This window comes from Styela clava, chromosome 10, assembly GCF_964204865.1.
Source record: "Styela clava chromosome 10, kaStyClav1.hap1.2, whole genome shotgun sequence".
NCBI lineage: Eukaryota > Metazoa > Chordata > Ascidiacea > Stolidobranchia > Styelidae > Styela > Styela clava.
The window spans coordinates 15,976,663-15,994,533 of record NC_135259.1 but is presented as its reverse complement, the minus strand read 5'-3'; the positions used below and the strand labels follow the sequence as shown (position 1 = coordinate 15,994,533).

Sequence of the window (17,871 nt, the reverse complement as noted above, 5' to 3'; positions counted from 1 at the left end):
TCGGTTACGGCTTCCTCCACCACCAAGTCCATGCTTCCGAAAACGAACAATATAACTAATCCCATACCCGACTTGGAATGGTAACCGGACGAGAGGCCGTGGTTCGCCATATGGATAAGCCGTCTTATCGGCTTTCCTCTCCCCCGGGATAAATATGTAAATCCTATCCCATCCTATCCTAAATATGCAAATGATGGTCCAGCCGCAAGTGCTAATGTTGACTTGGCGAAATGCTTGTTTGGTGAAAAATACGCTTACGTTGATTAATTCCTTTCAAATGGTTCCATTGGCTTAAACCAGGGGTTCCCAAATCCGGTTCGCATGACAATTTAAAATGGCCCACCGAGCTTGAGTGAAATGGTGTTAAACAGATTTTGTTTTCATCCTTTTGCGATCTAGATACCGCCAATTACTACATCATTATTACAGTGGAGTTTAAGCACTTGTTTATTGTAACAATCCAATTATACCACTATTTCAATTATACGTACCGGTATTAGGATTTATTTATCAGTCACATAAGAAAGCTCAGAGATGTCGAAAAGCGAACGAAAACTAGATGCCGAAAACAGACGTTTCTTGGATAAATGTCAGGGTTCGTATTTCTGCATTGAAAAGAATTAAACTTCAGCGAGTTGTCTTCTTTGCAAACGAACTTCTGAAGAAATACGACATTAAGCGCCATTATGAGTCGAACGAACATGTTTCAAAGAAAATGTCAAATGAAAGTGAATCCACAGAATCCCAGCTAAACCGTCTTTCGGGCTTACACTTTTCCGGCCCGCGAACATCCTTCCGATTCTAATCCTCGCCCGCGTCCAATAAAGTTCGGAAACCTTTGGCCTGAACCCTAAACATTAATAACAATTTTATAGCGATCGGAGACCGCTGACTTATCGATCTTCCGCATATTCTCTTCGCTCTGACTCAATAGCGACACCGCGTGTCTCATCATTAATCAATTGATAACTCGCTAATTATACGACATAATTCATCCAAATCAATTGACTTCTGGTCGGAGATATGATGAATGCACATGCAAAATTTGGAGATTCAACCTCGCTTTCGCGTAACATACGAAAGTGTCTAACACAGAGTTCCCAAACTATTTGGGTCGCGGCCCCCTATTTGTTGATATTATTTTTTACGGACCCCCATCCTATACCAATTCATGTGCTTAAATAAGGAGGGAGGATAATGTTCCATTTGGATTTAGAACACAACAACACAAAACGACATGTGACGGATCAATTTCTGACAAGCAAACTCATAGGCCCAACTCTAAGACAGCGTACTAATTTAATTGTGTAGTCTTGGATAGTCTCTCATAATTAACTCAACTGGGGTTCACGCCTCTTTCTTGCATCAACGGGGCTCAGATGACCATGGCAAAGTCGCACAAGTTCTTGACTGGTGATAACTCAATAACGCATACAATCAATTATTACCGACGACGTAGCCCTGTGACAAAGATCTACCTCACAGACGCTGAAAGCAACAATCGTCTACATTTACAACAACTTTTTCACTCCCATTGTTAAAAGGTCTCGTAACAATTACCATTCGCGATTGCGTTAACTTACGATTTTATCTCGTTTATGAATGTCTAAGTAACAGTGGATATACGTTAAATGTATATATTTCAGACTCTCAATATATCTGCGGACCCCCTGTGTAGTCGTCACGGACCCCAGTTTGGGAAACCCTGGTCTAACAAACAAACAAACAGACAAAAATACCTATAAACATACTTACCGATCGAGATCGATAAGTAGTCATAGTCAAGTATTGAAGAGTTATCAGTAGCCTAAACGACTATATTGATGCGGATAAAAATGGGCGGGATGGCACACGAAGCATTAAAATTATCTAATATTAATTTCAAATGAAATTCCGGTATGATTTGAAACTATGAAGGCTATGAACTAGAGATGTACCGATACCACTTTTGTCGCCGATACCAACTAAAAATCGCCGATACCGATACGCCGATATTTCAGAAAGCTGATATTGCCGATATGCTGACATCCCGATACATCAGGGCCGGCTTCAAGCCAATTCGACTGATTTTATCAAATTGGGCCTCACACCTTGAAGGGGTCTCGTGCTAGCGGGGGTCTTTTTCTGCACAAAATACTACTGTACTGAGGTACAAAAAATTTCTGACAACGTAAAATAAAAATTAAATAATCTCTCTCATAATACAAATTTGTTTTGCATGTTAAATTATAGTTATGTCACCATTAGCAAATAAATTCTTACGGTTCTGCTTTATTTCAGAATTTCAGATTAATATTTTTGTAATGTTTTCTAAAAAAAACTTTTACAATGAAAATATTTTGAATGATTTTGCTAATAAAAAGGCTAGAAAAGTATTTTACTGAAAAAAGAGTACAATGTGATTGCCTATTTTGCCTTCCTTGATGTTAAAAGTAAAACATTGAAAGTATCCACACTACCTTAGATTTGTTTTATAGCAAGTATTAAATGTCTATTTTTTTGGTTTGTATAGATGTTTTTTTTTTGTAAAATATAAACACTCATAAATTTTAATATGGAAAGTAGGGGGCCCGCCATCAGATTTCTAATTGGGCCCAGCAGTTACTAGTACCGGCCCTGCGAGGATACAATGTAATTATTACCCCAGGTGCGCAGGACAGGCCGGTAAAAACATAATCTTTAAAGTATTATTCATATTGCACTTTATTTCAGATTAAAAAAAAATGTTCCAGATGATAAGAAATTGATGTTTGGGATCCAGTTGCGTGAATCGTAAATATATACTGAATTGATTCAAACACATAGCAATATATAAAGCAAAAATGATTCCAACATCAGTATTCTAACTTATTTTTCAAACTTTTTGGATCAGATTAAAAAACTAAGTAAACACGAACGGGCGAGATCACTCGGAACAATGACATTAATGTCATTGCTCGGAACAAAACTTTTTTGGGTCAAGGGTCAAGAAAACATAAGGATTCGAGGCGGGGACTTTACTAGTCATCCGTGACGTGGACACTCCTTCCAATTGTAGTTGCCAGATTAGATGATGAGTAACAAAACTTAAGCAAATTCAAGTACGATAACAATTGCCTTCCGCTTTTTTATTACGTGAGTATCACTAAAACCTAAATTTTTATAAATTATTGGAAGTCATAAAGATTCTTGAAAACTTGATTCGATGAAAATACTCACTGTATCATAAGTGCTGTTTGGCGATTATTAGCGCCATTTTAGGTTGATCAGTGTTTTAGTTAGTCTGTAAGGCGCGATTTCCGCGATTAAAATTGAGTATTGCAGTATTGAGAATATTGAGTGGGTATTTATTTGCCATTTTTCGTTTAATTGTCACTAGAATTCAATTTGGCAAATAAAAAATGAATTTTATTTTTCATGCCAAAATAAAATAAGTCATAACTTATTTAATTATCTTCACCATCATAACAAGCAACTGAATTGGAACTACAATCTGACAATGCAGCAATGCCTGGATGAATTGTTTGTTGATATTAAATTTATGAAATTCCTGAGAGATATGGGCTCTATTTCAGTATTGCATATTTATTTTTCCACTCAACAGGAATTCAAACCATGTAATTGTATTCCAATATCACAGTACTGCGGTAGACTATCAATTATTCTAACAAAATTGGAAATGACTTACAAATAATTTCAATTCACTTTGATATCTGAATACTGGAATGGACAAAAATACAAAAATGTTAAATGCCATATTGCAGTATTGGCAGATTGGCACTGAAATTCGATAAAAGAATTGAGTATTCAACATACTGCTGTACTGACATAGCTAGACTGCCAGACTACGTACGGTACAGACAGACAGAGTTTGTACCCACTGACCTCAATACAGACCTACTTTATTTCAGTATTTTCACTGCAACTACAAAGAAACGAAAATATTAAATGAATTAGCTAAGCAAGACATTTGTGTAGTTACCTAGTTTGTATAATAAGTACTGCGATAAGTTATTTTGATTTCCAAAGGAAAACATACAGATATATGGACACAAAAATCCTGTAACTAAAAAACATGGAAGTTTGAGAAAAGTCAAAAAAATGCTGAAATGACAAAACCTCTAATAAAGTTTACAATACCAAGAAATGTGCCAGTTAATCATATAGAAAAATGAATAAAAACTCTACTAACTTAAGTAACAAAAACAAATTGCAAACACAGGAAGATGCAGACATTGTTACTGCATTAGGACACCGATTCCAAGATGTCCAGATATTAGTTCGATAAAACAAACACTCTGTTTGTCACTGAAACGAGGGCATAGTGCATGACGGCAGATATGTTAGAAAGCGTAATGCTTGTCTTGACAACAGTTTGAATCGATCGCGATGTGTGGTGGCCGTCATGTACCAATAGTCTACTCCGTTTTTTTTCTAAAAACTCCTGAATGCTGCAGTGAATTTTTTTTCATTCTTTAAATCTGATTATTTTTACCATGAAATCCAATGGTGACGTTTGTAGATTGCGCATCTTTTTAGATTATAGTGCAGTGATGGTTCGGGGGGCCAGACTGTCTCGTAAAGGAGAGGTTTGCACTGACTGTTATAATTGGGGTCTTCTAGTGTAGGGATATTCTTGGGAGTCGGAGAACTGTGCCGTACTGCTATAGGTCTATATCAGGATTGTGCAACATGTTTTGTCAGTGAGCAATATAACCAATTTCAGACAGCTAGCTGGACTACAGAAAAAGTTTAGAAGGAAAGGCAAGAAAAGAAGAATGCAGCTATCGCTCAGCCTTAATAAATGCTGAAATGCATCGGGCAAAACGGGGAAAGATTTAACGCAACGAAGTAAGCAAAAAAACATGTATTTTATCCAGGTGATCTATAAACATGAGATTGTTGGATTAGGATTTTATGCCTGATGGGGAAAAATCTTGAGTCTTGACAAGGGCCACACTAAATGGCTTGTCGGGTTGTGGCCTACGGGCCGCCTGTTGCACACCGCTGCTCTGCTGTTGTATATTTCATTGAGCATATTTTAATGTGCATTTAGCATTTCATTAGGCTTATTTGGATATGCATTTTTAAACATTCATGTAACGTTTTTCATTGTTTTTAGAATTGTCATTCAATATATTCACTAAACAATTTATATGGTTTGTAACAGTCATTGAAACCAAATGGCAGAAGCAAAGCAATCTCAAGGATGTCCTTTGGCTATGCTTGCACAAACATGCAGCAAGATACAACCATCAGAGTCGACGGAAGATCAAACACCTACAAAAGCTAAGAAAATTCCAATCAAAATTGCTCCGAAATTCTACGCTTTGAAGAATCAAAGCCTTGTTGGCTGTTCGCCGAAAATTATGGTCAAATTGGCTACCACAGAAGCTCCAAACGTATCTCAATCTGCTCATAGACCTATATTTACCGTTCCATTAGCTGATATTGAAAAAACGCAAAGTATTTCGCTGCATACAGTTCCTAATGTTGTTACAAATGGAAACTCTTCGGAGCAACCTGCTTTAATAGAACAGGCTCGTCCTCCTCAAATATTTCAATTGGTGGAACCTAGTTCCGCTGTTGCTTTAATTAGAAGCGACCCTTCTCAAGGACCTGTTATATTAGCTCCTAAAATGACTGCAACAACTGTACCTACCGCAAATACTAATTATAATCCTCAGTTAATGAGCAGAAATTTGAAGCAGATATCCGCAAATACTTTTATTCCTTCTGTGCGAGAAAATACACAGTTGAATATAGAAGATTCTACGGGGCCAGCCCAAATCAATATATGCACACAAGATAATAATGGATATGGCAATGCAAATGCTACAATACAAATCATGATGCCCCCTAACACTCCGTTAACAAGTTTGCAATCAATTTTGCAACTTGCTGCTAATGCTACAAAACAATATCAATCTACTGGTAATGATTATCAACAAGGACTAAATAATACTCAGGATAGTGGTACCGCCGGTAGCGTTATGGATGATAGTAACATCAGTGATATGATTGATTTTGATAGTGCAGAAATGTCAACACCGATACCAGAACGGCCAACGATAGCAAGAAAAATGCGCACCCAATGCAGTTGTGCAAATTGTATAAATCGTAGAATAAATCCCAAATCTTTCACCTCAAAAAAACGCACTCACATATGCTCATTTGAAAATTGCAATAAAGAATTTGGTAAAACGAGTCATCTAAGATCACATATGCGTACACACACTGGTGAAAGACCATACGCATGTGAAATTCCTTTTTGCAACCGAAAATTCACACGCTCAGATGAATTGCTACGTCATCATCGAACTCATAGCGGGTTGAAAAAATTTGAATGTAGTTATTGCGATAAAAGATTCACTAGAAGTGATCATTTGAAAAAGCATACAAAGATTCATACAAGATGAATTATTTATTATCTGAATTTCGAATTACAACTTTTTTCAAGAAATAATACTTTATTATTGCGATCTTTCTTATTATCTGCAAATCTGTTATTTATGCATCATGAAACTCTTTCGTATTCATTTCAATGGATTCTACCCTGGACGTTGACCCCAGAAAATTTTTCTTACACTATCATTGAAATATTTTTGATGCTCATTTTAGGAGTTTTTCACCATTTTTTTCACAATATCTAAGCATCTAACTTTGATGAAGTATTGACAGCTATTTTCTGCCCAATGTGTCTTAGACCTTGGAGATAATTGTTTGGAAACTTTAACTAATCTAATTATAATACTATTGAAATACTATAGTCTATAGTTGAAATATATTTGTCCGAAGAAGTCTAGACTTCATTCAGCCAGGCGAATTGTTATAGAAATTATTTTGTATTATCCTGCAGCAATACTTTTAAATTGACTTAAATTGAATAGTTTTGATTTATATTGTCTTTTTTCCTTTTTTTGTAGGAAGTAAAACCAAGTTTATTTGCAATATATTACTCAGATGTTTCAAACAGAAATATTAAAAATAATTCCTAAAATCAAGAATTAACTTTATCAAATGAAATTTTTCGATTTGTTTTAAACAACCCTGCCCAACCAAAGTTTGCCTTTTCTGGTTTGATTGACTATTCTTGGATTTTTGATAAATTTAAGTTTACCGAAAGTTCTATAATACATTTTTATATTATTGAATATTTGTACAATCACTATTCAGATTACTTTGACTTGATTTTTTGTTTAGTTTTCTTGTTGCTATTTATACGTGAATATCCCTGTGACCAAATAGTGAAGCACGACATGATGAATGTTCTTAAAAACTATAATTTATTTGACAGAATAGATAATCATAAATTGGAATTCATGTTCTGGAATTACGTCTCATATTTTGAATTGAATGTTTGAAAACATCATCTTATTGTTATTTGAATTTGTGTTCCGAATATTATTGTATTCATATTTTGGTGTCCAAACATAATTACAGTGAAATCATAGTTATCTTTTTTTTTTTAATTTTATACATTTCAAGCATGTAGGGTCCTGATATTTATTTCAAGAGATAGGAAAGTTCATAAGACGGATTCATCCTATGGGGAACCAGACCATAGTCTCGCACTCAGTCATCGGTCCAGACTTGTGGGCTAGACAAATGTTTCAGATGCATGGACATTGTTTGTATCATTACAACAAAGGGTGTAATGGCCTTGTGTTGATGCTGAACTTCATTATGTTGTCAATATTGCCATCAAGAGATAGCCCCTGACCTCTTACATGTAACCTTTGCAGGCCCAATTCCAAGTGTGTACTGATTTTATAATTTGGGTATAAAAGCCTATCTGAAATGATAGATTGATAGTGTAAAGCAAATGCAAAGTAAACATCTTTTTAAAAAATATCATGTACCGAAAATAATATTATTTGGCTGGTTTCTAACTCTTGTGTAAATGTTGTTTTGCTTCAACTTATACTGCCAAGTATATTTGAGATATTGCAGATTTTTGTTTGAAGATATTTACAGTTAATTGTAAAATTTGTATTTTGCTGGATATTTTCTCTATTCTCATATTTTGTTGGTGTTTTTTACCAGAAATAATTTAGGCATGAGAAGCTCGTTACTTAAAATATTAGGTTTAAATTATGTGGCATATCGGCCTTTTTCATTGGCAAACAAGCAATTTCAGTCGGAACTTATTTCTGCATGGAAAACTCTTGGCGTTTCAGATAATTGTTCTCGCGAAGAAGCACGAAATGCCTTTATGAAATGGGCAAAGGAATACCATCCTGATAGCGGTTCACCAAACGCAAGTAGCGATAAGTTTTCGGATTTATCTACAGCCTATAAACTTGTGATTAAGAATATAAAGTTTAAAGAAAATGCTAGCATGCCAGATATTATTGAGGAGGAATATTCTATTGAAGAAATTTTAAAAGAAACGATTCCTATTGCTCATCGCAAATATCTTACAAATGATGGAATTGGTTATGGAACGCCAAGCCAACGTCAAAAACAATATCAAGCTTATAGGATGAATAGAGCTAGTGCAATGGTGTCTGACTATAAAATGCAGAAAGTACAAAGAGAAACAGAAGGATCCAATATGCTAACAGTAAAAGAGTTTGCAAAAAGGTCTAAAACATCACATTTTGTGGATCGAGTTGTTGAAGATTTAATCCAGGAATCAATGGCGAAAGGAGAATTTGATGATACTATTAAAGGAGGCAAGATTGAAACACCTACAATGCCATATGTTGACCGTCATGATTATCATTTGAATAAAGTTTTGATAAACAGCGGATACACGCCTGAATGGGTACAATCGAAGCAAGAAATTAAAAAAAATCTTGAAAAATGTCGAGATACTTTATTGCAAGAAAGAAAACGTTTTCACAGATCTTCTTCACAATATTCGAAAATTAGTAAGGAACGATGGAAAGAAAAATGTGATGAATTTTACAAGTCGATAGATTCTATAAATAAAGAAATTCAGCTTTTTAATTTGATCACACCATTGCCGAAGACGCAAATGCTTATGCTTTGTCCAGATAAAGAGTTTGAATTTGTTCAAAAGCAGTTTGGAGAGTATTTGAATAGCGAAGAATTCAGACTTCATGCTGAATCTGACAAAAACAAAACTGATGAGACAAAGTCGTTATTTTCATCTTTGAAGGAATTTTTGTCGTTTTAAGATATGTTTGCACTTGTAGCTAATATATACCTCCTAATTCTTCTCAACTTGAATCATATATTCCTCTTAATTAAAGTAGAATGTTTCTGGTATTTGCAGCTCAGGTAATGAAATTAATCTTATTAATTTTTATCCATTATTGTCATAGATGGTGCACTTTATTTCATTTTTTTTGAAAAAATATTCAAGTTACGTACCCTGAATCAGAAGTAGGTATAAATCATTTCTAAGCAATATTATAGCAACCACTGAAATATGAAGATCTACTGATATATATGTAGATTTTACGACTGTTCTGGGTTTTATTAATTAAGGTGAAACAGATGACATGGGAGATGCTTGATAAACCATGATCTTTCCTATATTCATCTATATTTCTATGAAAGAGCGGTGCATTTGTATAGTTATGAGATAGCATGTTGCCATTATCTTATTGATATCTGTGAATATTTGATCATATCATATTATAGTGTTACTATAATAGATTTGTTGCTAAAATTGAACCTATTTAGTTATTCTCGATTTACAATTTACTTAAGATTATGATTATACATAACGTTTAAAAAGATCATACAAATGTTTTTTTTCTGAATTTTGTATGACTACTCCAAATGACGACTAAAATAGGATTTTTAATTTTGGATCGATTCCTGTCCAGATATGTGTTATTATATAGTACGGTATATACTAAATTCAAAAGTATTTTTGAAATTGTAAATTAGTTAGATTCGGTCATTTCTATCTCCAGTATACATAATATATTGAATTATTAATGCAACATATATATCATCATGTAACAGTCTACCTCATCTTAATTATTTTGGAATGTACAGCTATTTAATCGCAGGCGACACTGATCTATGTGAATATATTATGTAAGGTCGCCAGTACTATGTTAATCATTTACTAAGTAATAAATTTAATGCTTCCTTTGGTTTGTTGGCATACAAGGATTCAATCCTAAATATTTTTAGTCTCAATGTTAAGCTATGTTAAGCTGAGGGATTGGATATGTTTATTTTTCAAAGATGGAGTTTGATTTTCTGGGGATTGAATTTTGATGCTCTTTCGTGATTTAGAATATTTGATTTCAAGAGTAATAGGATTTGTGCCATTTTTTTAAGTACAGTAAATCTCAAATTTTTGAGACTGATTGTTTGAAAATATACCCTTCAATATTTGAAAAAAGTAGTTAATATAATGATAACAATTCAATTCTTTAACCAATCCTATGGTAACCTAACCTTGGTATGGCAAAATGTGAAACAGTACTAGATTTTGTTTCAGTGAGGGCTATCATAGTTTCGACTTAAGTTGTCAGCCTAACTCTCTACCTCAGTGTTTTTCAAACTTATCTACCAGTTTCTATCAGTTATTTTATTCGCTACCTTTCATTCATAGTGAAAAGCCAACATATGAAAGAGAAGAATAAGACATTGCAATCAGAGACTCAAATATCAGATTCTCACATTTGAGTAATTTCGAATTCTCTGATCTTGATCAGAAATTGTCTGTATAATTTATGGCACTGTTATAAGTTGGGACATTGGAATACTCTTGAATAAATTGCCCTGTTTGGAAAAACAATTTCGTCTAATTCCTTTGTTCGAATTTGATCCACTGTGTAATTCAAATTATTCAATTTTTTGAGAATAATGTGGTATGTTATTCCAATATAATATATATTGATAATTTATGGTGCATATTTCGTACATGTTTCAATTTTCAGATTTTATCTCATATTAGCAAAATAAAATATCTATTTCTGATTGTCCAAATTATATAATTGAAGATGGAAAATTCGGAAGATGAAAATGTTCAGGCATTACTGCGTGAGTTTATAAACTTTTTCTAATTTTTCGTTTTTACCTGTATAAACTGTATAAATCATTGCTTTTGAAGATTATTGATTTAATTATTATAGAGTTACTGGTTTATGTTTGCTTAATTCTCTCAATATTTGCCTTTTGAGTAACAAAATTTAGGCAAATTCAAGTACGATAACAATTGCCTTCCGCCTTTTCATTACGTGAATAATGAATATCACTGAAGCTCAAATTTTATAAATTCTTGGTAGTCATAAAGATTCTTGAAAACTCTATTCAATGACAATACTCACTGTATCATAAGCGCTGATTGGCGATTATTAGCGCAATTTCAGTGTTTTAGTAAGTCTGCAAGGCACGATTTCCGCAAGTAAAATTAATATTGAGAGTATTGAGTAAGTATTTAATTGTCATCATGCGTTTGTTCGGTACTGGAATTCAATTTGGCAAATAAAAAATGAATTTTGTTTTTCCATGCCAAAATAAAATAAGTTATAACTTATTCAATTATCTTCACCATGATAACAAGCAACTGAATTGAATTGTTTGTTGATATTAAATTTGTGAAATACCTGAGAGATATAGGCCTAGGCTCTAATTCGGTATTGGATATTTATTTTTTCACTCAACAGGAATTCAAACCATGTAATTGTATTCTGATATCACGGTACTGTAGTATCAATTATTTTAACAAAATTAGAAACAACATACAAATCATTTTAATTCACTTTAATATCTGAATACTTGAATGAACAAAAATGTTAAATGCCATATTGCAGTATTGGCACTGGAATTGATGAAATGATAATTTGAGTATTCAACATAGCTGGACTACCAGACTACGTACGTTACAGGTAGACCGAGTTTGTACCCACTGACCTACCGTACAGACCTACTCAGTATTTTCACTGCAGCTACAAAGAAGCGAAAATATTAAATAAATAACCTAAGCAAAACATTTGTGTAGTTACCGAGTTTGTATAATAAGTACTGCGATAAGTTTATTTTGATTTCCAAAGGAAAACATACAGACATATGAACACAAGAATCCTGTAACTAGAAAACATGGAAGTTTGAGAAAAGTCGAAAAAATGCTGAAATGACAAAACCTCTAAAAAATTTCAGAATACCAAGAAATGTGCCAGTTAATCATATAGAAAAATGAATAAAAATTCAAAAGTTGGAATGTGTATTGTTTGGGGGACTAACTTATGTAACAAAAACAAGTTGCAAACACAGGAAGATGCAGACATCAAGATGTCCTGATATTTAGTTCAATAAAACAAACACTCTGTGTGTCACTGAAACGAGGGCATAGTGCATGACGACAGATGTGTAAGATAGCGTCATGCTTGTCTCGACAACAGTTGAATCAATCGCGACGTGTGGTGGCCTTCATGTACCATTAGTCTACTCTGTTTTTTTTTCTAAAAACTCCTGAATGCTACGGTGAATTTTTTTTCCTTGTTCAAATCTGATTATTTTTCCATGAAATCCATTGGTGACGGTTTTAGATTGCGCATCCTTTTAGATTATAGTGCAGTGATGTTTTGATGATTTGGAGGACAAGACGGTCTTGTAAAGGAGAGTTTTGCACTCACTGTTATAATTGAGGTCTTCTAGTGTAGGGATATTCTTGGGAGTCGGAGAACTGTGCCGTATTGCTATAGGTCTATATCTGGGGTGTGCAACATGTTTTGTCGGTGAGGAATAAAAGCAACTTCAGACAGCTAGCTGGGCTAAACTAAAAGTTTAGAGGGAAAGGCAAGAGAAGAAGAATGCAGCTATCGCTCAGCCTTACAGTAATAAATGCTGAAATGCATTGGGCTAAACGGGGAAAGATTTAACCCAAGAAGTAAGCAAAAAAACATCATGTATTTTATCTATCCAGGTGATCTTCATTAAACATGAGGATTTTATCCCTGATGGGGAACATCTGAGTGTTGACAAGGGCCACATTAAATGGCTTGTCGGGTTGTGGCCTACGGGCCGTCTGTTGCACACTGCTGCTCTGCATTCTGTATATTTCATTGAGCATATTTTAATGTGCATTTAGCATTTCATTAGGCCTATTTGAATATGTATTTTCTAACATTCCTGTAACATTTTTCATTGTTTTTAGAATTGTCATTTAATTATAATATATTTACTAAACATTGGCAGAAGCAAAGCAATCTCAAGGATGTCCTTTGGCTATGCTTGCACAAACATGCAGCAATTTACAACCACCAAAGTCGAAGGAAGATCAAACACTAACGAAAACAAAGAAAATTCCAATCAAAATTGCTCCTAAATTCTAAGCTTTGAAGAATCAAAGTGTTGTTGGCTGTTCAATTCATAACCAATTCGAATAAAGTATTCGAATGTATTCGAATATCTCGTTATTCGAATATCCGAATTAGCTTTCATAAGAATATCGGATATTTGTGTCACACATTTTCGACGCCGCTTTCAAGACGTTTCCGTTGAATGAAAACATTCTCGATAAAAACTTGCGCGTGATTGTTTTCATCACTCATCAGCGTAACGTGTTATTTTGGCCGTAAACTTCTTTACGTTTGTGTTAATTTCTCTAAAACGAAAATTTTTCACAAATTTGTTCCACGATAATGATGACAAATATTTTATTTTTGTACGCGCACGGAATTGTGAATCTGGTAAAATACGTTCATCGGCGGCGAGTTTCTAAAGACAACGCAACTTTTTGATTGAATAGCGGCAATTTAAAATACTGAGAATAAAACCGTAAACAATATGAGTTTAATTGAGGCCCGCGAAAGTTTAAAAAACGCTTTTCTAGGCAGTGAAAATCGCAAAAATTCGTGTGCCTCTGGCACACATTATGTTTGGTCGGTGTTTAGGAACATATGTCACAAATTGAGGGCGGGATTTGCCTGGTTATCCATTACTTTGCCATCGAATATTTTCGTGTTAACATGATACATGGTTCGAAACGCAACTTTTTCCCGGGTTGTAAGGATGTATATAATATAATTAATCTAAAGTATATTCAATCAATTTTATTGTGATGAAATAAATTTTACTCTGAGATGTTACAGCAGATTTATGGATTTTTTGAACAGTTTTATCTAAAAATGATCAGAGTGGCAGCATTTCGATTGAGCGGAGTCACTGTTTGTACTTGTTAACAGTACTTGTTCTAAATATTTGCCGAATTCGCAAAATACGGATCAAAACATTATTTAATCGGGCGGTTTACCACACGTTTTTATTTTTATGACCGCGAATTGCAATGGTATATAAGAGTGGTGAGGATTTTATTTTGTCGACGCAACCGCAGGTCAAATTGAAGACAATTGGTCACGAATTCATCACTTTGCACAACAGAAAAATATATATTCGTTTTTATATTATTTGTTGTAAAAGTCGACTCTTTTAACAGGTGGCATAATCCGCGGCGATGAATATGTATTTTTAATTTACTGCTAAACTTTATATGTATATTACTTGTATGAAATGAATTATACTCTACAGAGATTATTCTAACGGCGATAACGAGTTGGCAAGATTGCAAAAATACGTATTAAAATTAAATACATCAGGCAGTTTATCTCGTACTTTTAAGTCACAGATCGCCGTGGACCGAATAGTAATGTTTTTTTGACGTAAGAAGAAGCAACCGCGAGTTATGTTGGACACATTAAATTAATATATAAAGATATTTTAGAATCTCGTAGTTGTCATGGATTGAATATTTTACGTAACAGGATGATCATTATACGCTGAAAAGACGGCTCTTTTAACGAGCGCGGAATAGCGGTGGGTGTTACAGGCGGCAATGGGAATTTCCGATTTCGAAAATCCTGGCTGCGCGGCTGGCAGTGGTGGTCATCCATCTATCCTCTACTAATTTATTTCTAATTTCAAACACAACAATATGTTAAACATAATAACAATATGGTTCACATCAATTAATATACAAATATTCTGGTAGGTAGTAGAATGCTCTAGGCCTAAATATTAGAATTTTTTAAAGGAATAATGGATTTTCGATTGTTGTTGCGTGTTTCAGTTGCCTGTATTGCCAATATATTTTTTTACTTTCAAAAAATATACACATTTATTTGAATACAAGTAGTATTTTTGTCAATAGCCTTGACTATTATCGTAATATCATGGTACCAATAATAGAAAGCGTCCGACAACTCCTTGGCTATCTTTTCATATGGTCATTTGTACAAAGTGAATAATTTTAATAAACTGACTGTGTCACAAGTTGCTATTATTTTTTATTGATAGCTATAAACTATCAATTACTTTGTGTACATATATTTTTGTTTTGTGGCTTTATTCTGATATTTCTATTAAAGCTTATTTCCTAATTTACTGGGTTTTAATAAACTAAAACAAAAATGTCTTATTTTCGATTTTAGAATGTATTCGGAATTCCAGATTCGAAAACATTATTTTAGAATGTATTCGGAATAGTTTAGTATTCGGAAATGGCCATCCCTGCGTAGTATGTGAACCAAGATGGCGGACACCGGAACGTAGTATGTGTACCAGGTTAGGGTTAGGCCCTAATTTCGGTTACAAATACTACGGGAGTCACTTGGCTAGTCTCGAACTCGTATTAGAACTAAAAAAAGGTAAATTGGAATAAAATTATGGCCTAACCCTAACACATACTGGTACACATACTACATTCTGGTACCTTCTTGGTTCACATACTACGGGAGTACCGAAAAAAGGGCTCAATAAACCGTGACTTCTTGTATATTCATATATATTTCTATGCAAGGGTGGTGCATTTGTAGATATGAGATAACATGTTAGCAATACCTGTGGATATTTTATGATACAGTGTTACTCTAATAGATTTGTTGTTAAATTGAGCTTATTCAATCAATCTCAATTAACAATTTACTTTAAATTATGATCATAGCCTACATAATGCTTTTTCTCAATATTGGAAGACTATTCTAAATGATGACTTTAATAAGATTTTTAATTATTGTCTCAGTTGATTTGTGCCCAAATAAGTGTTATTATATAGTACCAGTATTTGGGCTGCTAATTTCAAAAGTATTTTTGAAATCTATTTGAAATTGTATTTGTTCATTTCTATCTCCAGTATACATAATATCTTGAATTATTAATGCAACATATAGATCATCATGTAACAGTCTACCTCATCTTAATTATTTTGGAATGTACAGCTATTTAATCACAGGCGACACTAATCTATGTGGATATATGTAAGGTCGCCAGTACTATGTTAATAATTCACTAAGTAATAAATTTAATGCTTCCTTTGGTTTTTTTTAGCATATCAAGAATTCAATCTTGAACATTTCTAGTCTCAATATATTAGGCTGAGGGATTGGATTGGATATGTTGATTTTGAAGATAGACTTTGATTTTTTGGAAAATTTTAATTTTAATGCTTTGCCGTGATTTAGTATATTTGATTTCAAGGTTAATAGGATTTGTGCCAAATTTTTTTAAGTACGGTAAATTACAAATTTTTAAGACTGGTTGTTTGGAAATATGCCCTTCAATATTTAAAGAAAGGAGTTTAATTTAACGATAGTATTTCTATTCTCTAACCAATCCTATGGTAACCTAACCTTAGTATGGCAAAAAGTGAAACAGTACTAGATTTTGTTTCAGTGAGGGCTATCATAGTTTCAACTTAAGTTGTCAGCTTAACTCTCTACCTCAGTGTTTTTCAAACTTATTTATCTACCAGTTTCTATCAGGTATTTAATTAGCTAACTTTCTTTCATAGTGAAAAGCCAACATAAGTGGAGGTAGAAGAATAAGGCATTGCAGTCAGAGACTTGAAAAAACCCACGGACAATTATTTTGGAACTTTAAATTGGAATAGTTCCTAACCTAGGGCTTTTGAAATGGCCGTGGCCCCCAGAGATTTGCTCTCTGGCCCTACGATGGTTGAGAGCCTAAGTTAGAGAAATGCTGCTCAAATATCAGATTCTCTCATTTGAGTACTTTCAAATTCTCTGATTTTTATCAAAAATATTCTGTATAATTTATGACACTGTAAGAGGTTGGAATAACTTGTGAATATTTTGACTTACTTATGTTTAGGAAAACAATTTTTCCTATTTCCTCAGTTCGAATTGATCCAGATTCCACTGTGTACCGTAATTAAAATTATTCAGGATAATGTGGTATGTTATTCCAATATAATATTTATTAATAATTTATGGTACATATATTGTACTTGTTACAATTTTCAGATTTTATCTCTTTTTAGCAAAATAAAATATCTATTTCTGATTGTCCAAATTATATAATTGAAGATGGAAAATTCAGAAGATGAAAATGTTCAGGCATTACTGAGTAAGTTTATGAATAAACTTTTTCTTATTTTTCGGTTTTACCTGTATAAACTATTATTGCATTTGAGGTTTGGGAATTCCATTATCATAGAATCACTGATTTATGTTTGGCTCGTTTGCTTTATTTTCTTAGTTTGTTCCGAATCTACTTGCAAGTGATATATATATTGTTATTAATTAAACCTTTTAAAGCAAGAGCAAGTAGATAAAAAATCATTGGAGCGTGAAACAATACCTATAAAATGAAGTGAACAGGCAGGCAGTGTTGTCAGAAATTAACAAAACAAAATATAACAATATTAACATATGACAGAAATTTCAACACTGTCTGTAGGAAATAATAAAGATTAGTATTTCAATTGGTTAATTTTCAATCTGTGTTGTTGCATTTGCATATTCTAAAAAAATATTATATTTGTTCAAATCTATGTATTTCCAGAGTCCTGCTGTACACTAACACATGATTGATTGTTCTTTTCTTGTAATTGTTGTGAACTGCTTGTCTGATTTTGGCCAGACGTAACGTTACAGAAGTACATTTGTGTTAGTGTGCATCAGGACTCTTGAAATGCATAGTATGGTCATGTTTATGTTT

At 33.5% G+C, this 17,871-nt stretch overlaps 3 protein-coding genes across 4 annotated transcripts in view; all 3 read left to right on the top strand.

Moving 5' to 3' along the window:
* The first annotated feature begins 5,075 nt into the window (after positions 1-5,075).
* Positions 5,076-8,028, top strand: LOC120338446 (uncharacterized). The gene has a single exon (XM_039406461.2). The coding sequence runs from the start codon at positions 5,163-5,165 to the stop codon at positions 6,396-6,398; it is 1,236 nt and encodes a 411-aa protein (XP_039262395.2). The 5' UTR covers positions 5,076-5,162; the 3' UTR covers positions 6,399-8,028.
* Positions 8,028-9,680, top strand: LOC120338447 (dnaJ homolog subfamily C member 28-like). The gene has a single exon (XM_039406462.2). It carries the CDS (start codon positions 8,039-8,041, stop codon positions 9,122-9,124), a length of 1,086 nt encoding a protein of 361 aa, XP_039262396.2. The 5' UTR covers positions 8,028-8,038; the 3' UTR covers positions 9,125-9,680.
* Positions 9,681-10,937: 1,257 nt separating this feature from the next.
* LOC120338438 (ubiquitin carboxyl-terminal hydrolase 24-like) overlaps positions 10,938-17,871 on the top strand; it is a 75,416-nt gene continuing 68,482 nt past the window's right edge. The window contains exons 1-2 of one of the 2 annotated variants that reach the window (XM_078116799.1): positions 10,938-10,956; positions 17,175-17,277. In XM_078116799.1, the coding sequence (XP_077972925.1) occupies positions 17,238-17,277 (40 nt within the window). In that variant the 5' untranslated portion in view covers positions 10,938-10,956; positions 17,175-17,237. The remainder of the gene's footprint in view (positions 10,957-17,174; positions 17,278-17,871) is intronic. The other variant, XM_078116800.1, reaches the window with a different exon arrangement.

What these genes read in the sequence shown, in the direction of transcription:
- LOC120338446 (XM_039406461.2), top strand. Translation starts at nt 5,163, where the DNA reads ATGGCAGAAGCAAAGCAATCTCAAGGATGTCCTTTGGCTATGCTTGCA.
- LOC120338447 (XM_039406462.2), top strand. Translation starts at nt 8,039, where the DNA reads ATGAGAAGCTCGTTACTTAAAATATTAGGTTTAAATTATGTGGCATAT.